Source organism: Mastigoproctus giganteus, chromosome 7 (assembly GCF_048544385.1).
Source record: "Mastigoproctus giganteus isolate SK-2022 chromosome 7, ASM4854438v1, whole genome shotgun sequence".
Taxonomy (NCBI): domain Eukaryota; kingdom Metazoa; phylum Arthropoda; class Arachnida; order Uropygi; family Thelyphonidae; genus Mastigoproctus; species Mastigoproctus giganteus.
In genome coordinates, this window is record NC_143581.1 from 174,120,844 (window position 1) to 174,145,052 (window position 24,209).

Here is a 24,209-nt window from a genome sequence, read left to right on the forward strand (position 1 = left end):
CTGCCTTATGTTCAATTTGGAAAAACCGTCACATTTGTACAGTTAGCATTGCTACTCAATAACGGGTCATTTGGTCGAAGTGTCTGAGAGGGAAAGATTCACCTACAGTCCCTCAACCCCCCCCCATCCTTGGTGGAAACCCATCTGGTCTAATGACTATACCGATGCTCGCGTGTAGATATTGTCTACCAGTTATTGTTTCTCTGGATGGACGGTGGGGGCGTTAGTGTAGAGCGATCGACCTCGTGCAGCCGGTTACCTATCTACAGTCAACACACGCACATATTCACACACATACAGACGGACGCACACACCGACACACAGATGCAGGCCCCTCCCTCTTCTCTGCACGCCGTCGATTTCTCCCCACTTGTGAGACAACACCGATCCCGAGTCATTCGCTGGCCTGCTCGCGCGCTGGCTCGTGTGCTCCGCTACATACCTTCACCTAGGCGCAGTCGCCGTACCTTCGACGATTTCCTCACATGGCGGTGCTGGCTGAAGTGTGTGGCGACTCCCCTCTCAGCCTGTCCTGAAAACACCGCATCGGACATTCCCGTTTATCTTTCCTCGTCGAAGATTCACCTTTGACCTCTCGACCACAGACATCGTGCACGTGGAGTCCGGAACGGATACCATTCTCCCTCCCTCATCAGTTCCGTCTGGGGAGCTATAGAGGCACCCGCTACTACCCGACGGGGGGGAGCAGTCGCCGAGGCAGAAGCAGACGGTGCAGCAGCGGTTATGTAAACTCGAACCTGTTGTCTTTATGCTGATATCCCGTTGCACGAGGAAGCTCTCCCTCCCCTACGCTGTGTGAACTGACATGTCTGGGAATGTTCGGTGCCGCCAGCAGCGATTAAGGGACCGTCCTCGCTATGTTCCATCGAGGTTCCGGTGATAACGGTGAAGGTGGAAGTGTTGTTCCCGAGTGTTGTGACCGCCTGGTCAGTTGTCGGGCCGGACAGCTGTTTGCCGCCTCGTTTGAGTCATGTCCGTGCTGCTAGCCGGTAACTTGGCCGACGTGAACGCTGCGTTCCCTCACTTGCAGCCACCGTTGTCCCGAGCCGAAGCATGTAAGCATTCTACTTGATTTAGTTGAGTGTTTTTGCTTTTGTACAGTGTGCTAGAAGTATGGGTCTTACATGTCTGGTCACTTAGCACTGAGAATTTGGTCCGCAAACACAAACCACTTCATTCCTAATTCGCCCCCCCTCACGAATTTTCTCTCAGTTTTCTACCTGAAATGGCACTAAAATGTTTCGATTAGATTGCTTAAACTGGGCTAATTACTTCTTTCATCCATTCCGTTGTAAATGGTTCCTAGTGTTCTTAGTAATTAAGCACGTTCTTAATATGCGAGAACAGACACGTGTATTTCTTTTGTTTTATTTAGTTATTTTTTTAAGTTGAGGGGTGGGAGTTGTAAACGTCCTCATTGTCAGAGGTTTTGGTTAAAGGCTTAAAATCTTGTAATGGATTTGAATATTGAATTTCTCTTTTATATACAGCGATATTGCTATTTGCAAGTTGTGCAATAAAAACACAAAATAGTATTTTCATTGCGTCGCGAAAATATTTGATAGAAGACAAGAGTTCATTTTGTGATACTGCCTGCAGCTTTGCATCTTGCCTCATCCAGCACATAACGAACTTGTTGCTCCAAGGTGACAAATTATCCTTTCGTTTCCTTGTATAAAAGTCAGAGGATAGATATATTCTTTGTAGGTATAGCAATTCTGATGCTCGTAATCCGTGTGGAAAGGGCCCGATTTTAAATTCTCAAATGAATGGAGAATCTTCTAAATCCCATTTCACTCTGGGTTAGAAGTCTAGGAAGTTAAGAAGTCTCAGGTGAAGGTGTAGCGTTTCTCCACAGGATATTCCGGATTTTCACCTGCAGACATTGAAACCTGACCTGTGTACAAACGCTTCTACAGACCTGGTTACACATGGTTCCAGTATTTACCCTTGAATGAAACAATGTCACTCTGCTTGGTATTTATATCATAATAATTATTAAATTAGAATAACCGTATGCCTTTTGATAAGCTTAAAGTCTGTATACTGAAATGCCAATACTTTAAAAGTTTTGTGTGGATTGAAAAGTGAAATTTCAGAATCTATCAGTAATATGATTAAAATTGGAATGACATGGGAAGGGCGTGAAGTTATGACTATTACAAAATTTGCGTCGATGCAAAGACAAAAAAATGGATTTGATTATTTTGTGACTTACAGAACTTAGTTCTGGGCGACCGAATTCGTTACATGGGGCCTGTGCCAAAGGTCTGGATTCGAATACTTTTGTAACGGAAGTAATTTTGTGGCCTTTTTCTATTCCAATCCCGAGTCCGTTTATTTGGAGTTATTGTATAGTCCTCTGGAAGCTCTGGTTTTTCATCCAGGAAACATGAACCAGCCCCAGAATATATGCAGTTTATAGACATTATTGTGCGAGCGCTTACAGCCAACTGAAGTTATTTTGAGAACTAAGTAAGGAACAACTTCTTTAAAAAAAAAAAAAAGTTGTGATGCTACAGTTTCAATGCTAATAGTGAGTTGATGCAATGATAAGTGAAGTGAGGAAGTTCAATAATGCACAACGCACAGACTAAACATTTCAGTTCAACCCTGCAGTACTGCTGTGACTTGAATTACGACTGACTCGGTCCTTTTAGCACGTGGAGTGCGAAACTGTTCTACTTCTGTGCTACCGAGGACTAACAGAAACGATGTGTGTTAAGCGTAAGAATCAGTATTGTAATGTGCATTCTAATGGTTAACTGTCAGAACTCATTTTCCAGAAAAGATAACCAACCGCAGAAAGCCGTTCAGGAAATATAGTTACCATGAAGCATAACCTTATTGTGTTCCGAACACTCAAAGAAAAAAAAAAAAGTGCTATTGCATCTTATTGTTGTTGTTATTATTTTTGGCGCAAGGGAGGCCCTTGCGTCCTATTGCATCTAGCGTGTCTGTTGGATAGATTGGTTTAACTCGCAAAAACTTGTATTTCAGCAACGACATGTAATATATTTGATTAATAACATATTTGAGCAATGACAAATAAGCCCGATGAAATGCCACCGAAACACAGAAAAATTGAAATTTCATGATAATGAAAATTGTGTTCTTGAGACAATGTGATTATGAAATTTTCAAGATCACAGTTTTCTCACAGGGATGTAATTCACGCAGTATCCTACAACAGTATTTGGTCGTAAATGTTTTCCATTAAAAGCTAAAGATAAAACGGGAATAGAAATGAAGAGAGAAGGTGGTGTATTCTATTCAGATATTAACGTGAATTTTAGCTATATGGTTTGCCACTTCTGTAGTATAACGTACTACGTTGTTCATTATCTGACGGCTTACTTTAGATTTAATTGTGTTATTTGCTTGCTCGAAGTTTGTGTAATGTAGTGAATGGTTAGTGCGGGTCGTGGTGTCACACGCATTAGTTGACCATCGTTAGTGTCCCATATGACTGCTACATGCGATAATGATTTCATTCTTTTCAGAATGTTTAACTTATCTTAACTTTGCAGTAGTGCCGGAATATAAACAGAAATTTTTAGCCCCGATGTAGTCGAGTAATCAAGTGCGAGAATGCACTAAGACACTCGTTTAAGTAGACCGTGGATCAGTCCCGCGTGACTGCTAAATACGGTTAACGAATTGCACTCATTGTTAAAATGATTAATCGCGAACTACTCTGACCTGGTCATGCCACAATATAAACAGAACTTTTTTTTTTATACACTTGTTTAATGACGCTTACCTCCCCCGCGGACATTACGTTTTATTAGTATTTGTATTTTGCCTCTGCATTTTTTTAAGTATATCTACTTCGAAAAGGTGGTGGAAGGGATAATATTTCCCTCAGTATGATGAAAGTAGATACTTACATAAAAGTGCATATGTTTTTAAGGGCGACTTTAGGTTTCATTTATTTCAGAGGGCATATAAATTTACTGTTTATGCTCCAGGATAGCCATATAGGATCAGAGGAATTCACAAGATAGAATACAAGAACATCACAGTATTTAGCAGTCATGTGCCTGAACCAACCACGTACAACTGAAACGCACGTACAAATGTACCCTCGCATTTGACCACTCGGCTACTTTTAACATAAACAAGATACTCTTACCCCCCCCCCCCCCAAGGAAACAGGAATTAATAAATTCCTCATAGTGGTAGGCTTAGATTTATGGCTTATTTAGATATGTCAATTTACAGTAAATTAAGAATGCCAGTTTGCTTATCTGACATAAATGTTTTTTCCCCAAACTATTGAATAGACGGAGCAATATGGCCTTAGTTGCTAATGCTCCTAAAAACCAAACAAACTTATTATGTAACTATTGAATAGAATATCCTCTTTTCCTAAATTGTATTTCCCTACGCGTGTTCTTTAAACAAGATCCTCCGAGTAAATATACTCGTTCATCGTCTTTATGAGCAATTTCATGTATATTTAACTCACTAACGAAAATTAAATCAACAACTTCTAGTCTTTAATACATCATTTTTAGTTTGCTCCCTTAGCTCAGGGTTATGTTCCGAACTGAATCTCAGAGAATTCATAAGTGAATAGTGTTATTACTGATAAATTTCATATTTATCAGTAATAACACTTAGTTATTACTGATAAATAAATTCTTAGTTAATAAACTAAGTATATGAACTGAATTATTGTAAGGTAAAATTAATACTTGCATCATGGGGGAAAAAAACCTGCGATCAACTGTGTAGCAAGGACATCTTTGCTACACATTTGCAAAAATAGTCAAGTGGTACTTATTAAGGTACAATTTAATAAATTCCGTATTAATGATTCATTCAACGCACTCTACCTGTAATCCTAATTTTACCCAAAGCTGCAACTTAAAAAGCGGTTCTGTGTGGTTAGTACTGTATTTTATTTTAATACATGGATAACCGGCTACTTAGGGTGCAGCCGTTACCCCAGTAGTTAACCCATCTCAGGCGGAGGAGGTACGGTTTTAGAGCCCGCGCAACATGTAAAGCGATTCTTGAATACTCCTTTATACAGATATGACATACGATAAACCAAATGAACTGGTGCGTTATGACCAAAGTAGTCGATGCGCCAAAAAACCTCCAACTAGTCATCAGCCCGTGATGGTATGTGCGTAGTTCCGGTAGATGTATTAAGAAATAGCGAATGACTTTAAAAGACAGTTGAAGGAACCTGTTCAAGAAGTGAGTCAATTATACAAACAACAAGCACTTCGAATAGACTATTGTGTTGTGTGCACCGAAATCTCCTACACCGCAATATAATGAACTCTACTGAAAAGGAGACATTTTTTATTTATTGCGGATGTAAAGGAACACAATAGCAACAAAGAGAACACTTCACAAGTATGATTTGTGTCTCCTGATTGAATTGTACCTGGTGGGTGGTGACTATGGTCCTGCCTAATTCTGAACGTAGCAGCGTTTTGAATCTTTTCCACTGTTGGGTCGTTGATGGGCCAGTGGGTAGAACCTTTTGGCACCTGAATTCCGTGATTGCTGTTATAGCAAAAACATTTTGCTTTTCGTATACATTATCCTGCCTAATTCTGAACTTATTATTTAAGCTTGTGTGCACTTGTTTTCGATTGTAGTCAACGATGACTTTACGTTGAACTTTTGAGCACAATTTAAAATTTGATTATCATAAGTTTTAATTTCTCTTCATTAAAATATGTTAACTTATTAATAACATCCCACATCCTAGCCTGTTATCGCGATAAGCAAAAGAGTCATGTACTGTAATTAATAATAAAGATTTATTTTAAAGATATAATATCAACAACTCAAAACTGTCATAGAGACATCACCACATCGTCAATGCCTCTTGATTGTACAGCTATGCTGTATATTGTGCATTGTAGGCGGTGGTGATTATATATGTTGCTACAATCAGCTCACAATCTATTTTACTCAACACATTATATGGACATCTGAGATACGCTGGTTGGGTCATATCAGTAATATCATATCTGACACTATTACAAGTACTTCAAATTGAGAGAGCAGTTATGATTTTTTTATAAAGTCATTTTCCAGATAAAAGAGGACTGGATCTGTAAGGCCGGAATGAGTTATTTAGTAGAGCACCTATATATTCTTATTATTGATATCAAGTTAAACCATGTTAACTTTTTGCCAAATTGGTTAACATAGTTTAACTAATTTTGAGAGAGAGAGAGAGAGAGAGAGAGAGAGAGAGAGAGAGAAAAGGCTCGTTCGAAAAACTTTAACTTTTTTGTGTCTTTGTGCACTGTTGGCAAAAGAAAATGTATCTGATTTGTTTGTGCCCACAGTTTATGGGAGGGACTAAAGTCCTCTAACCGTGTGGAATGAATATGATTTTCCGTACAACTGTAAAGACTTGCTGTGATTTATAATATCCATTGATATTAGGCTCACACTACCACTTATTGGGAAAATTTAAAAACATTTTTAAACGTTGACATTCAATTGAATAACTAATCATTTTAACGTTATGTGAGGTACATTCTGAAGTTTTTGCATTGGTTTTATATTTGGTTGATACTTCACAGCATTTTACTGCAACTAGTAATTTGTATCTTGTCTTTCCATATGATCTCTGTATTAAATGAGTGCATGCCACTGCTTTTCTCACAGAACAGATATCGTTCTGTTAATTCTCACCCAGTTGTCTGGCCCTTCAAGTGATCCATAAATTTTTAGAAACTGTCTGTGAATAATTATCCTTCTGCAGATGTAAAGTCATGTGCTGATAACAGACCCTTTTATTCATGAGCAGGTGGCAAGCCTAGAGGCTTGGATAAAGATTATTTTACTTTAAGCCAGGAAACAAGTAGTTTTGGGGAGCAGCTTAATTGACTGTCTTTCACTTGCCATCGAAATAATTTAAAAGCAAAACCCGGATATGTGTGCGCGCACAAAAAAATCTCCTTTCCCCCAGTCCGGAAACTTTTTTTTTTTTTTTTTAACAAGAAGCAGGCAACCTACCACAAAATACATACATAATTTACAGGCCCAAATACACTGATGCCTTAGTTGCTTTGGTGGTAAAACAATAGTAACAAAAAATCGTGTATTGAGTATATTTGTGTACTTGACATTTGTCTCGCACATTGCATTTTAACAAATAGTCTTTATGTCCAGACTTTTACGAATACTAGTATTTTGATTTTCTGCAACTTTCGCTTTTCCAGTACCCCGGAGGTTCTACAATGATTGACGTAGATATAAGCAAATAATTCGGATCTGAATTTGTTTTTAAGCTTTATATAATAGGTATGTACAAAGCGTGATTGGAGCCTTAGTTGTATCATAAGATATTAAGTCAGGATTTATTTATGACTAATAAGAATCCTAAGCTAAGTTTTTCACTATCACGATTTACTGTAAAGTTACATTTAAAAATGTTCAATTCCATCGGAACATGCATTTGGTTCTGGCGTATTGTTCCAAGTAGCGTCTATGCAGAAGCTTGCGTATAAGAGAGCGATGAACTGTCTGGAGAACGATGAGGTTTCCCTTACCTCCCTTATAATTATAATAAATTCTTTTATAGCTCTGAAAAATTGCAATCCCAGTAGGAAGGATTCCTAACACGGAACTCTCTCCCTTAAACAGTACTGAGTACGCAGATGATTCATGTAGGCAAGACATTTCCCTGCCGTTACCGTATGCGTATTTTAAGTATGTTCTGAACGAAGTTTCATACTTTTATTTATTTTTTAATCATCATTACAGCCGAGTGGGCAGTTTGCACAAGTTACAGTATTATTCGCGTCGCGTGAATCCATATGATACCATAAAATGCAGTAATGCTCTTGTAATCTCATAAATGCCTGTGCGACTATGCAGAGTATGAACTGACTAACTTATTTATTTTGTTATGAGACGTGAAAGAACGAAAACGTCTTCTTTATTCCGTATATTAACCTTTTAACTGTCGTTTCTCATAGCATTACTTATCTCAAAATTCGGAATATTGCGGTGAGTAATTCGACTAGTTGCTGATATGAATACGTATACGCAAAGATCATCCACTGTCGACTCGCAGTTGCGTACTGCGTTTTTTTTTTTTTTTTTTTGTGGATTACCCCTTTCTATCATTTGGACAAATGAGCTCTGTGTAATTCGATGCCCTTTAGTTTTATCATATTGCTGATTAACCTTCCCAGCTAGCACATTGGTTACAATTGCCGTCCTTCCACACCATGTGGATAAGGTTCTGTATTTTAATTCAGTATATGAAATTTCCCCCCCCCCCCACCATGGATTAGGCGGTGTTGGGCAAGGATTTCATTTTTTTTTTTTTTTCTGTCTCCTGTAAGACACGCAAACGGACCGTGTAATTTACAGAAAAACTATATTATGCGTTATAACTCTACTTTCTTCTGCGAAAATTTAAAACAATTAAGCCCAGCGAATAGTTAACTATGGCTGCTCTGTCGTAAATTCTCAGCATTCTCTTCAATAAGTCTGATAGCATTTGAGAAATATGGACATTTGTTGAAATTAAATTTTAACTCCCCTTAATATTTTTGGTCCAGTAAATTTGAAATTGTTTCATCGCCTTCTGGTTCATATTTGTCTTGTTCGAGGGAATGAAAATACTTCTATTCACATACACAGAAGTGCGGAATTGAATGGAGGCACGGCCGAGAGTATTCTATACCTAACTATGATATACCGGAAATTTTTCCGGAAAAGCAACAATTTATTGTGGTTGATTTTATGTCACAGTTATTTTTTATTTTATTTTATTTTATTTTATTTTTTTTTTTTGCTTTCAGCAGGAGACCGGTTAAAGTTTATGTAATCTGATAGCTATATGAAATTATCGTTGTGGACTGTAAGTTTTAAAAACACCATCCGTATTGCATCATTTTTACGTTAGGCCTTTAGGACAAAACTCTCTTATTGTAGAGTACGGTACTTTGGAAGGTGGATAGTTTACGTGAAGTTCTAATTAATAATGTGTTGGTCAGAGCTCAACAACGGAACCATTTCCTCCCTACCCCCGACGTCCCTAAGCTACATAAATCCTTCCCAGGCGGGGGACTATTTCTGATGGCCTACACCAGCGGTTCCCAAACTCCATGTACTGAGATTTACGTACCCTTCAAAAATCAGAACAAGTTTGCGGACCCCAACACACACACACACACACACACACACACACACACACACACACACACACACACACACACACACACACGTGTGTGTGTGAGCACTGGATTTACTGAAAAGAAATTTCTAAGGTTTATGTGTGAAACAACTCAACTTTTTCTTATTTTTATACAGATATATAATAATAACTTTATTTATCATCAATTTGCTATACATATAACTAATAATTTGAAATATGTATAAAATTTTATATATATATATATATATATATATATATATATATATATATATATACTAATCGTATCGAAAATAAGTAATGTTCTGTAACGAAATTCGTTGTGATTCTATCAGTATATTTTTTAAGAAAATAAACACATTACTTGATACCTTCTGAACGTTTCGTGGACACCCTGGAACTGGTCTACACTAAACTAATATTTAATCATGTGAGAAAGTGCCATTGATCAGTTAATTCATAATAAAAGAATGAGATGTGGCTGAATTCAAGAATAAACTGAGACAACAGGGCAAGGTTGTGTTGAATAATAATATAAAAAAGTGAGAAAGATGAGCACTAATTAGCTGAAGGATCTTTGCAAATCACATAAACGCAATTTCTTACTCATATTTATTTTTACAGAACCCCATTGTTTTAGAATTCTATCTCAATATTTGCAATGTTCTTTTTAAACTGATTACAAAATAAAGAAAGAAAGAAAGACAAACCGAGAGTTGTCACTCCAGCCTTTAAAGATGACCAAGTCATATATCGAGTATTTGTGCCAAGTAAGAATTAGTGATACAGGTCCGCCAACGAAAAACGCGCAAATATAAGATGAATACCCTCTTATTATTGTGGTTTTACTGAAATGCTTGACTGCAGAAAGTACCTAATTGTGATATTCTCATAATTTCCATAAACTGAGAAAGTTACCTATTCTACTTATTCCAGTCATTACAAAATTTTAAAGCTATATTTGTTAAGACTGGGTCATTAATATTCAAAAAATTTTGTCCCTTTAAACTTATATGAATTATGCTTACCCTTTTAATGTGAAACTTGCCGCTTTCTCGCACTAGCAATCTCGAAGCCTTATATCTTGGTGATGGTAACAACCGTGCTTCCATCAGACTGTGATCGTTATGAACAGTAATATACATCAGACTGTTACTTGACATACTTTGAGGTATAGAATTTAATATGATGTTATTGGGGCGGGCGGGAAGAGCGCCATGTAAATATACCGCTATAACCTAACTGGTTAATGTAACATTCATTAAATATATAAGTAAATCTATATAAATATATATAAGTTAATTGCGTTAATCCCCTGGCATTAATTGCCATTATGTGGGATTTGTAGTTTCCTGTGTGTTTTATACGGTAAATTTACAAATAAACATCATTTATATATTCTCCAGGCTGACACTGCGCCTTGGATCGCTGTTTTTCCATATCTTATGGAAAAGGCTTGACTTAGGATTGCCTTTTGTTTCGATAGAAGAAAATTTTTATGGGCTTTTTTTCGTACCATGGTCGAAGCTAGTATGTCTGGGTGGGGGTAGCATTTCTTCCCCCCAAAGCTTTTTTAATTTTTTATACAAATAAAGAAGCAATTTTTATTAATTTTATTATTTTTATATTATTTATTTATTTATTAATTATTATTATTATTTTTGCAATCCCAGTTTTTTCGAAAACTACCGTAAATCTATGCGTCTCAATGAGTCTCACGGGCCACACTTTTAGAACATCTGTTTCTTGACTGGGAAATAAAATGGATTTTTGAAACTTAGGTGAGCAGAAATGAGGTAGCATGCTTTTTCATGCCACACATGTTGATTTTGTGATTTCTGTTTCAGAAAACACCGATGATTGTTAGTTATCGATTTTGAATTATTTTATTTATGAATATATATGCCCTCAGAGAATACTCTAAATGTAAGCTGATAATCAATTATTATTTAGCAGTTACAACTAAGTTTTGATCATACTGCTAGGAATCTCGTACGCTGACGCTTCTGTTGTTTTTTTTTTTTTGGCTTCCTCCAGTGATTCGTATTTGATTTTTTTTTTTCGCCCACTTTTTTGGATTGTGACTTTTAATTGCTAGATTTTAGTATTCAGTTTACATAAAGGGAAAGCTAAAGGTTCGTCTTGCAGAACACCATCAAATGGCATTAGCGTGTGATTTCGCTACATTTAACGTCTTTTGATTTTAACTTTGTTTTAAAAGGACTTTACCGCTTCAAAAGTAACACGGTTTATCCCTATTACAAAGCGTTAATTGTAATGATAGTTAAAAGTAAATGTTAGCCATTTGGCAGTAACGCATTATTTAAAAATTAACATGCTAGAACTCATTCTAACAGGATTTTATAATTGACGTGACGTGTATAGTGAAAACAAGTTCTGTATGTTGTTGTTCACTCCGCTAATAGAGCATTCTTTGCTGTTCCAGACAACTTTCGGGCATCTTAAGCACACGGCCTTCTTATGACCATGTGATGTCACAGTCTTTGGTTGAATACAGTGCATCTTCAGCACACTCCATCAGTTGCGCTAAAGAAAAAGATATGTAATAATCTTTGAAACGTCAGTGTAATTAAAATAGTTTTTCTTACGTAGTGTATTGTAATGTTTTTTTTTAACTACGTTGACAGTGCCTATATTTTTGGTCGAATTTCCTAAAGGAAAGCTGGTTTATGAAACCAGTTACTCTAAACTTCCAGTAGGTCTTATGTTTACAGTCCGAAATTTACAATACTGCACTGTGAAGTAGCCTTAGGTTATGCTGATGGAAGCTTTTATTTCGATCCACAAACTTGTTTCAAGATAACAGCAGCTCACATTATACATACCATCACTATAGGTCTCATGTGTTTAACGGTCCAATACAAGCCAAATTTGTTGTATGTAGGAGGGAATCGGAGTACTCTATAGGGAGTAATTTTATTTCAGTCCTTCCTTCTTAAGCGGAAAGTAGTTGCTTTTAGAATTTGTTATTTATGTGTGTATGTACACTAAAACTTTTCTGTTCCAGAGAATATACAAAGATTTCAACTAGCTGACAGACCCGAAACTTAAAACTAGGAGGAAATCGGATACCAATCTATATATAATACGACTTCGTTTTTTTTTTTTCGCTTATCTTACAAAATTCACTCAAAACAGACTGGCTTATGAGTCAGTGTAGATGCATTTTCAATGGTGAATCCCTCTAATGGTCCGCGGTCATGCAATAGTTGTAAATACCATTTTAGTAGAAACAGTTATTCAGACACCTTCTTTTTTTTTTTCCATAAATAATTTCGCCTGTATTTTTGTAGTTATTCAGATTTTATTACATTATTGTTATTCAGACTTAATTTCACAGACTTAATCTTGGATTTCAAATGTTTTCTGTTTTTGAGATCCTAAAATATTTTGTGACAGGACAAAATTCAGACAGTTATCCATAATTTCACAAATGTGATAATAATGATCCAGATATTGACCCGGAAGCTGGACAAGGCGTTTGACCTTGTCCAGCTTCCTAATACAACTCCCTGCCATGCGTAGTGTGAAACATGTGTACACAAGGTGGAATCAAATGAAAAAGAGAATATTTTTACCAAACTGTTATTTCATTTGTCAAAAAAAAAAAAAAAAAAACCTCAACATTTCATTTCTTGTGTATACTAGATTATTATACCTTTATGAAAGTATTTTTTGGTTTCTATTTGCATCACGATGAAGCGAAGGGAGTCACAAAAGCGGCTTCCTTCACTTCATCGACGTCTTGAAGGATCATTATTAGTTTTCCATTGTCACGAAAATTGCAAGGCGACAAGTCCTGACTGTATGGAGGACGCTTAATGATTTCTCAGCACAGTTTGATTGGTTGTGTTGAGTCGTGTGGTAGCGCATTATCGTATAATAAAATGGCACTGTCAATCAAACGCCCGGGTCTTTTTGTTTGGTGGCACGTGACAGGTCAACTTTGAGGATTCGTGTATAATTTTGTGAGTTGACTGTTCCATCTTCACATATGAAATGTGAAGCTACCGCCTTTATGAGTTAAAGAACAACACTAGCATAAACTTCAATCTTTCGCAAATCTTGAATTAATTCGTCGTGGTGACGACTAGTTTCCACTGTATGCTTGCTTGTCTGGTTCAAACTGCTTACACCACGTTTCACCCACAGACACTACAATTCAAGAACTCATTTCCTACCACTTCTCATTACGTCGGTGCTATTGACACAATCACATTCGCAAAAGTTTGTGTTCATCATTCAGACATATAGGAACCTACTTTTCACATACCTTCCTGTACTGCAATCCGTGGTGCATCATTACCTGCCACTCGTTTGAAAAGGCTGAGTTCTATTCTCGTCAGCAACTGGAGGAATTTCTGAAGTCCTCTTCAATCAAGGCTATAGTTAGCCGATCTCAGGAAGGAAGTAGGTCTCCACCACCGCACCGTGAGTGTTATTCTTGGTTTTTAAGAAAACACAATATGGAAATCGGCCGCGAACACGCACTAATACAGAGAAATATACGATATGAATATGAGTGAAATGCTCTGACCATATCATCAACTGTCGTACATCGATCTACTCTGACGTTTTTTTCGCAATGGTAACATTTTCTTCTGTGGAAACTATAGCTCGTCTTACAGGAGGGTTATCGTAAAGAATTTGTTTCATCACAATATGATTTGCTCATTCATAAACTCACGTGCTTGACATACCGGTATCAGGCGAGGGTTGGATGGCTTTTTTTCTCCCAGAAACTTTTTTTTTTTTTTTTTTTGTCCAGCAAAAAGGCAAATCGACCACAGAACACACATTCTACAGACATAATATATATAATGCAATATGATCTAAGCTGCTGATGTGCCTAAAACCTTACAACAACAGCAATTTGACTTAAAACTGTCGAAGAACACTTTTTCCATACAATGGTGTATTTTTTGCTTATGTGAATAACTGAATAACATTGCATTACGCTAGCTTGGATGCGCCCGTTACTCTGAATGCCATACTATCTCTTCTGCTGTGTATCTTCGCGCTTACAGGAGAGCCAATGTGTTCTATTGCTTATAGTGGAGATAATGTGCATCTGTCAGTGGTACCAGTGCTTTCCCCACAAACCCGCGTAAAAAGTTTCACTGTGAAAAAGCAAAGTCTATCATGGCCAGATGAAGGTGAGAATAGATAGTGAGGGTATCGTAGATAGTGTTGTATTGTTCCTTTGGCTACTTAGTTATTGGAAGTTCCAGTCACCAGGAAGGGGCATTCCAGCACGGCACGAGGATCCAGGCCAGGTCAGTAGAGGGATGCCTGTCGGAGTTCAGTCCCCCAAGCAGAGCAAGTAGGGAGAGAACTCGAGGAATGAAGTGAGATATAAGGAAGGGGGTAGAAAGGGGAAGGCGAAGTTGGGACGTCGAGGGAGGGAGGCACCTAGACGGCAGAAGGGCAGGAAGCCATTAGTGGGAGAGCACTCTTAAAGGTGAAAATCAATCAAGTAAGAAATAGCAAGGAAGATCGCTGAAAATTAGCAAGGCAGAAGCACTCCTGCCTGGCGCCTCCGTAGCCAGGTGGGAAGGAGAAGCAGTGCGTAACACACGCTTCTTGATTTGACCGGGGTTCGATCCCGTCGCCACCAAATACAGAGGATGCGGAAAGGTCAGGGAATGACCACCGCATATTCCCGGAGCAATATGGCCTTAGTTGCTAATGCTCCTAAAAACCAAATAACAACAAACACTCCTACTGAAGGGGCCTGCGCCAGGAGATCTGACTCCCTGGGAAGGGCGTCAATAGTGAAAAAATCCTACCCAGAAGGGTTAGCAGACTACCAGAAGATGAAACTCGGTGGAGGAATCCCGCGCTTCAATGTAAGCGCCAGCAGGAATGTAAGAAATCCTACCCCAGATCGGGGTTAGCATGAATGCGGTCCAAGGTTCGATGAAGAAAGTAGGGACAGTCCAGGAGACTGCCCAGTAGAGAAACCTAATCAAGTTCTGGTGGGATAGCAGAAGTACCAGTAGTCAGAAGATGTCTCCTCTTGAAGAGGGCTGTTGTTCAGTAGAATAATTTGCACCGATGTGTAATATAAATTTAGATAATCGAAATTTCGTTTTCGTTTAGCGTGCCTTCGGGAATTAGCTTCTGTTCTTGGATCGGTATACATGTTTATGTGATGAAAACTTGTGAAAGCTTACAGGATTGAAACACTAAACCTCCACCTTAGTAAAGAGAACTTTATAAATTCATTCGGTAAACAAGAGGAATCGAACCCAGACCGTTCCAAACGAGTGATGAGCGGAGAAGCCTTTAAATTCACTGTTAACTTCCTAATGTACAAATGCAATTCCTACTGAGCTATATGAGAACTAGCAATTACTGCAGTGCTTCTATCATCTATTGTTTCCCTTTTGATGCTACTGGCTTTATCATCTGCTTCCAGTACGCCTCTTCTCGTGGAAGATTGTAAAGATGTATTTTTTTGCTGTGTATCTTGTAGCGGGAGTGGGGAATACCAACACGCTTCCTGTGGCAGTGGTCTCATCGTGACTACTTCCCACCTGCTGTCCTTTTAAATGCTTTTGTATATAGTTAAAGTTTTAACTTTTAAATTTCCTTGCGTTGTAATATCTAATAGCTAGATTCAAGTAAGGTAAAATATCAGAATTTCTAAGTAAAATAATTACTACGTTAATTTACACAGGTGTTTTTTTTTTTTTTTTTTTTTTGACTTCCCGGCTTGGGCGACCTGGAAGCGGGATTGCTCGCGCCTACCGGTATTTCCATATCTCCAGTGGGTTCGGGATTTTGTGCGTTTCACCACTACAGGTAATAGTGGACCCAGACTAGTACATTAGGCTGACACGAGCGCCAACACTTTTTCGAACCCGATCTGCAGAGGTTCTGCATCATCAGCACATATGAACAAGGTGGAGTTGGGCAAATGCCTAGGAGCCACCAGCGATACCATACACACACACACACTGCTTCTATCAACTTATGAAAACCCACGATCTAACATAAGTTTTAAAACTAAATATTATATTTATTTTATAAATAGAAGAAAATTTTAATTTTATATCATTTCAATTAACTTTTTAGTTTTAAAACTAAAAGTTGTTGAAATAGTAGTTATATGCAAGCAGCGTCAGGATTAAGATAAAAAAAATAAAACAACGATTTTTATGCTCGAACCTATAACATTTCTTCCTGAGGTTCCACCGCATTGTTATTCATTCATTTTTTCAACTAGGGCATGGCTGCAAAAATAATATCCAGTGTTCTTCAGCTACAATATACGGTATATTGAATAGCCTACGCGATTTTTTCAAAAAAGGAAATAATACTTGCTGGATTTTTTATTCGTGTAAGATTAAATTTGGGGAGGTTCGACACATTCTTTTAACAGAGCGAAATATAAAATTTCATGAACATCCATTCTTTGGGAGTCTGTTATTACATGCGGATGGATGGACAAAGAAATAATTACTGCCGGATTTCTGTTGATCCAGTGAAAGTTGGGATGGCCTGACAAATCTCTCTGAAAACCCCAAATATAAAATTTAATAAAAATACATTCACTAGGAGCCGAGTTATTACACACGGAAGGGCACGATGAAGACCATAGGCGCATTACGTATATATGCCGATGCGCCTATAAACTGAATGAAATAAAAAATAATAATAAATAAATAAAAAGTTGCTTCTTTTTATTCATGATTATGCCGTCGGCTAAGTTCTGCGATAGCTACAAGCTGATTCACAACTTTTTTTTTTTAACCTCTGTAAGGAATTAACTGACTTCCCTAATACTTAAATTATTGATTAGTAGTTTACAAAATATGGGGACACGATAGCTATTTCATAAGTAATGCGCAGTACAAATGTGTCATACTCCAATCCTTTTGTAGTGCTGCATAAACAGGCAGTTAGAATTCAAATGAATGTCATATTTGTTTTATTTGTTGTCCATATGACAACGACAACAATGATTCTGATAACATGTGATGATTAGAGTTCTTCATCAGAATTGAAACTTTACGTGGTAAGAATCTCACCAAAGTCGGCGTGCATTCATGCCAGGAATATTGGTTGGGACATTCCCGCTCACACTTTCTCCACTAGATCAGTTAACGGTACCAGCATTGTGTGGTATCTGGTTTTTATTTAAGATCAAAGTGCCCAAGAGCTTCCAATTCCGATGCAGCTATCTTTAAAGTTCCCCTTACGTCAAACATCGTATAAATGAAGCATTCCACTGAACTTTTGACATTCAAAATTTTGGGCTTGAAAACAGTAAATAAATTCATACAAATTATAAATTTGACTTCGCAAGGCTAGGTGCAGCTGCACTGTTGCACTTGCCTGATGACCGTTCTGTCTCAATTTGCAAGCATACCAATTCTTTGAGAGCGAATTTTCGAGCGAAAAGTGTCACTGAAGAAATTTCTCTAGTGGGATACTATTTTCCCTTTATGAATTGTATGTTTCAATTTCTATTCAAAATTCCGAATTCATGCTTCTTCATTAGCGATCTGCTGTATTTACACAAACTTCTCGCAAGATATTGCTAGTTCTTAGTTAGGTTCTTACCACTCAGTTTCAGTTCTGAAGGAACGCTGATAATCACGTGATATCTGGCACGACCCACAGTCGTCTCTCCAATTTGAAGCATTACTACTCAGATAATACAGTGAAATAAACTGAAAATAAATCATGTTTCATTTTGAAGTCTGACTTCAGTTTACTCAATAGCAAAAATATATTATTATACTATATGCGCATCATGTATAAGTGACTTTGTCTTGGCAAAAATAGTGATTCTTCACTATATATATATTCCCCCCCCCCCCCATAATAACTAGGCAATACTAAGCGACGATGCATTGGTTGGCAGTAGAAAACAACCATGATTTGCCTTATTTATAATCTCGTCATTTTGTTTTATTCCTTAATCCAATTATTATTTGTTGTCATAGTGAGATTTCACAATTTATCATTGGGGGGGGGGGGGAGAAGTTCAGGTCATAATATTATTCAATGAGCCACTAATACTTATTCGCCTCTCCCCTTTCCGAAGCACCATTTTAATCGCAACTTGTTTCTCCGTTTAATGAACTACGAGCAAGTGTCATTGAAAGAGATAAAATGAACTTTTACGTGAAGGTGAGAATAAATGCAAACACAGAAAATATCTCATCAAATAGTTTGCAGCACGCGAAATGGCACATACTCAAGTTGGAATCAAAAAACTGACTAGTCGCTGCCTAGGTATAATACTGAGTCCCTTTCAGAAGGGTGCCATTAAATGTACATCTTGTTAACGTAGAGACTGACATTTAAAGAACAAACAAAACACATCCTATTGCTATACGAACAGGGATGTTTTTACCTTCTCATAAGCCACTTCAGAAATACCAGGTTATCGCGAGACTGCTGAATATTTCATTTCTTCCCTAGTCAGATTACATTTACTTAAATATTGAGTTTAATTTGAACTTATCCTTTTTTGCTGATAAACTGTTGCTATACTCAGAACAAAGTAACCAGTTCAGTGTTATTCTATCGATGGAATCGAGTTAATGACAGATAATGGTATAAAGATAACTATGTCATTAATAAAGCTGTTTCGGCACTCACTGAATTTATTCCATCTTACTATGTCTTTCCTTGATATTTTCTTTCTGTAATAGATACGCGTCATTTGTCAGGATATTTGGAATCGGCGATCGTATGTCTGACAGGATAATAAGGGAGCTTATTTCAATGCACTGCATTTGCGTCAAGTGATCGCTCATTCATGTTGCTCTTGTAAGTTCTACACTAAGAAAATCTGTGCAAATTAGGAGTGTTTGCGTTGAGGGCGTGGCTCGCAGATGGTGGATATATTTCTGCGGGGTAGATCCGGTGGTGTCTTTGATTAAAAAAAAAAAAAATATATATATATATATCCATCACATATCACCTGGTTATTTTAACTTTTCCTCCTTAACCTCTCATTAATATCAGTGCGGGTGGTTGGGGAAGAAACAGCCAATTAACCCAATACTTTTGAACCTTTTAGTTTCTGTGGGATTTTGTAAAATATTAAGCAACTTTCTGGAAACACTAAAGGAATGTCTCATTTGATGTTCTGCCTGACTTCCGGATGCTGCGAAGCGTGTACAGAGCTAGTAGGAAGTTTTCTTCTCTCTAGATTAAGTAATCTCAGCGACATTACAGGAACCTCCCATCGCACCATCTGGCCAAGCAGCTAGTGATCATTATACTAATCGAGTGGTTCAATCGGAAGTCTCTGTACCTACAGGTGTTCTGTAGAACTTGGTGGGAAAGAAGGGGAAAGGCTAATCATGGGTTTGCTGCAAGTCAGAGAATTTTTTTTTATTTTTATTATTATATATATATTTTTTTTATTAGAGATGGCTGCATGTAGATATGTCAACTAATGGATTTCTGGAGAATGTTGGAAGTTTGGAGAAAACTGCACGTGTGTAATAATTAGAGACTAATGCAGTTCTATGGAGAATCTGCGTCATGTGTAGAAGGGGTGTATGCTTGGTAAAGTCTGGTAAAGTCTGCATCGACCTTTATACTCGTATATCTGAAGCATTTCTTGTTGACATACTCGTACATCCACTTTTCTGGATACACATGGCTAATAAACTGAGTTGTTTTCGCTTATTTTTGGTAATATAAGAAATTAAAATTGGTATATTATTTTCTGCTCATATAGTTGCACAGGCTGACTCCAAATAAAAGATATAGGGATTTATTCTTTTAATGTGATACGCGCAACGTTATTAATTTTTGCTAAATTTTGAATTCGATCCAGTTTTAGTGGGTGTGAAAGGGGACGGTTGGAGGAGATGAACTCTATCTGATTTTATATGATTTAGATGTATGTGAAACACAGTGTGATGTCTACAGCGATTGTATAGTCTGGAATGAATTCTTACTTTATTTTATATATACCAAAAAGCACAAAAATCAGCAAGTAAAGCCATTGGTCTATGGATGAAACACGAGTTCTCCACTTCGTGTGTGCTTGGAAGGTATGACCTTTAGAGACGAATTCACAGCTGCTAGCTTTGATTGGAATACTGGTTCTCGAAGGATTTTATTGTATTCAAATGAACTAGGAAACCCTTATAAGCAAGCAGCTGTGTCTTGTATCGAAAGGTTATATTTCCCGAGTTCACATAAAATATTGTTCTGAACTAAACAACATGCTGGCATGTTTGTTTAGTTTAGTTGGTTTATAAAGGTGCAAATGTTTCACTTAGTTCATACAATTTAGAGTGCTTATTTTAAGTAATAAATATATCGAATGTTCCCAATGACGAACATAATTCTTCATTTTTTGTTATATTCTCTGTGGACAAATTGAAAACAATTCTAGTTCACAGTTGACAGTAAACCCCAAATTACCATGGTGCTACGTTATGAAAATCTGCATCAGATTCAGTTCTTCACGAAGGAAGTTTTTGCCTTTACTCATAACAGGAAGCCTTTTTTTTTAAAATAAATAGTATAAAAGCGAACTGTAAGAACTTTTGTTTTTTCAGTTATAGTGAATTTCGTTTTGTTAATAATTGGGGAAAGCTAAAATCCTTTTTTAAACGGCAAATCTACGTTATATCTGGATACTTGTTTTATTTAGATCAAAACATTTGTACTGGAAAGTAGCATTTTTCAAGATTTTGATGTTGTAACCTCAGGAATCGGCTGTGCGGAATGAAGAGCTGCAATTCAATGATCTGACAGTCACATCAGTGAAAAATACTGCTTATGCCATTGTCGTGCGTGCTGGCTTCGCTATTAGGTTTATAGTGATAGAGATAAAGATCGCTTCTTTACGTCAATGGGACACGATGGATGGCCTTGGTGGGAGTTGTTATTAACGCAGTTCGTTACTTAGGTGTACTCGAAAATACTGCAGCTTCATATAAGGGAGTAAAATTGAAAAGTAAAACATAAAAATAAAAACCGGAAATATGAAATTTTTTTTTTTTTTTTTTTTTTAAATTAAGCCTAACGGACAAATATTTTTGATCTCGTTGAAGATGATAAATTTCGAGTGATGATGAATTCCTTCGTAAACAACTTATTCCAACTCGCAGCAAAAACTCTTCATAATATAACCATTTTACTTTCATCACTATTCCTTTTAGTTTCTGTTTGGTTGATCATCTGCCTTCCTTGGGATTATTCAAGAAATGTGTAAGACGAACTCCAATCAATTTGTTTCTTTTGAATTTACGCCAAGGCAGCGCAGCTAAAGCCAAGAAGAGCCAGTGTACTATACCTGTAAATTGTGTGCATTGTTTGCTAGATATAAAACCCTAGTTTTCTAGAGGAATAACATTAATTTTCTCCCTAATCGACTAACGCGGTCACGATATGTAATAATTAATAATAATAAAAAAAAACATGTCGCAGTTCTTACCGTCATGACGGGATTTGAACCCACACCTTTCCTGCTTTGTGGAAGGATAGTGATTATAACCACTATGATAGTTACAAGGGCAAAGTTTAATTTATCCAGTAGCTTTGCTGATTATTATCATTTATCTCTTGGGTTTGTAGGGACTTGCATGCCTGATTTTAAGAAATTTCTTTTCTTACTCACTTAGTAGAATCGTTCGTGGTTCTAACTTTTCATATACTGTACTTTGCATATGCAATGGGGTCGAATCCCATCCGAGACAAATTCTTAGTTCTCTTCAATCGGAGATGTAGTTAACCGATCTCAGTCAGAGGCAGTAGGGGATCTCCCCCATGATGTTATGCGAGTCCGTGAATACACACTTATACCTATAATACAACGTAATATTGCTTTATCTACAAATGCGCTATATAAATAGCAACAAAGCATTGCAGTTTCAGGCAACTACACTTATATTCGCAGCGAGGTTACTTTAGAATTATTTTTAGAGCATTATCAGACAGGTCAGCCAACTTTAAAACGTAGTTAAAATCCTCGTTAGCAGAGTCTGCGGTAGTCTGCAAACGGAAGAAGGAAGATAGCTTTATTCTCCCTTTAATTTTCGAGTAAAATTTTAAAACTGTTCAAACTCTGGCTTCGCTGAATCGTGAAGTTACGGGAGAGTTTCTGTTCCTTAAATAAGTAAGAAGCTAATGAATTTTCAGCTCATAATTCAAGAAACTGGAAAAAGAAATGTGCAAGAATTTTTATTGAATGATGGGACCATGGATGCTGCAAGTAATTTTATACTGAGTCCGTGGTCTCATCACAATTCCCTCGTCTGTTGTAATCGGCATGTCGATTACTGCCACTAGTATTTCTGATGAGACTTCTGTTAATAATATATATGCCTGATATAGCTGAGTAGTTAAAGCGAGGATACAGTAATACGCACGTTTGAGTTGACCGCGGTTCTTGTCTACGTGATCGTTAAATACGGTAAAATAAATTTTCTCTTTACAATCCGGGCAACCACATAAAGTTTTGAGTTCGAGAGAGAGAGAGTATACACATTGTGTACCTTGGAAAACTCCTTTGACCCTATATGGTCGTTCCGTAGTATACACAGACAACTAATTTTTATAATAATACAAAAATCAAACTAGAATAACATTTTTAATCTATATAGTCTTTGTTTAGTTTCTTTTTAATTTTTGATTTGCTATAGTTTTCGGTCGCGAAGCGCATTATTATAATCCTTCATATGGTTCTTTGCGCTTAGGTGCAATAAAGATTTATTTACTTTTGTCCTTCATCAGCAGTGCTCTACCAAGGGCAGATCCAGGCGTTCACTCAACAACCACTTCTCCATATACACCAGTCCCTTTCAATATTCCTAAAATTTATGTTTAATTTGATCATCTAAATTTTATCCTTGGTAGATGAGCATTGACACGGGGATAAAAAAAAAAATAAATAAATAAATAGTCACAAGATGCGGCAAAAGTTTGGCTGTCCTGCTCTAGAAAGCTTGTTTTATTTCTCTCACGTTTATTGGTTCATGTTTAAGGGCTCATTGTTTCGCATTACATTTCTTTTTATTATTAATTTGATGGACTTGTTCTTGGACGACCAATTTCTACTTATTTGAATCCGTTTGCTTGAATTTCACAATGCTGATTTGTGCGATTTTTCTATATGTAGATAACAAGTAGAGACTTCTGATTGGTGTAGCTCAATTTGCTTAATAGATGCTTATTCCATTTGTGAAAAGCGAATTTCAATCTGCATTGAAACGTTACACGTTTCCAAAATTGACTCTTTCTATAGCTACCACCCATTAGTGCCGAATGCAATATATGTTGTCAAATATTTTATGGAGTTTCCAATTCCATATCATTATGTACTTTGAGAAGCCACAGGCTACAACGACAGAGGTGTAGGTAATGAGGTTTCTTTGACACCAGGGTATATGAAGTGCAGTATCATCTCCTAGTCTTTAACCACCTCAAGGGTCGCAACAGATCTGCGTAATGATAATGGCGTGACAGCTGTGTAGACGTTTTATAGAGAGGCTGATCATCTCCACCTCCTAAGACAGTAATCTGAAGTACACTGCCACGATAGGGTGGCGATGATAATGTTCCCCTAACACCTGGGGTGCTTTGCAAAGAGGTTAATCATGCCTGGCAAAAGCGAATGGTGTGGTTAAGATATATACATTGTATCCGTCCTTCGTTTGTCACAGTTCCGTTAGGCGCCAAACAGACAGAATGAACATCCCCTCATTTCCGTAGTCGTTTTTCCCTCTCCCTTTCATCTTTCACGAGTGGTAATCACAGTGCTCAGTGATAATTGTATGACGCTGGGTCTACCGTGTCTTCTGATGGGAGTTTTTGTTTGCATGGGGCGAGGCATACGTTGGCATAAACGAGTACATGATTATCAAATGCTCCCCTCATCGTCCTTTCTGCTCGGTACATACAACGGACTTTTGCGAATCAGTTTTTTATTATTTTTTTATATTTCTTGGCTCGCTGAAGCAAATAAACAGCATATAAATCCTTGCTGCACCGTATGGCAATGCCGCGGGACAATTTTTTTTTAGTTGCA

At 37.3% G+C, this 24,209-nt stretch overlaps 1 protein-coding gene across 1 annotated transcript in view; it reads left to right on the plus strand.

Moving 5' to 3' along the window:
* The first annotated feature begins 772 nt into the window (after positions 1-772).
* LOC150083344 (uncharacterized) overlaps positions 773-24,209 on the plus strand; it is a 366,159-nt gene continuing 342,722 nt past the window's right edge. Inside the window, exon 1 of the mRNA XM_090378480.1 lies at positions 773-1,076. Within this exon, the coding sequence (XP_090234606.1) occupies positions 992-1,076 (85 nt within the window). The 5' untranslated portion in view covers positions 773-991. The remainder of the gene's footprint in view (positions 1,077-24,209) is intronic.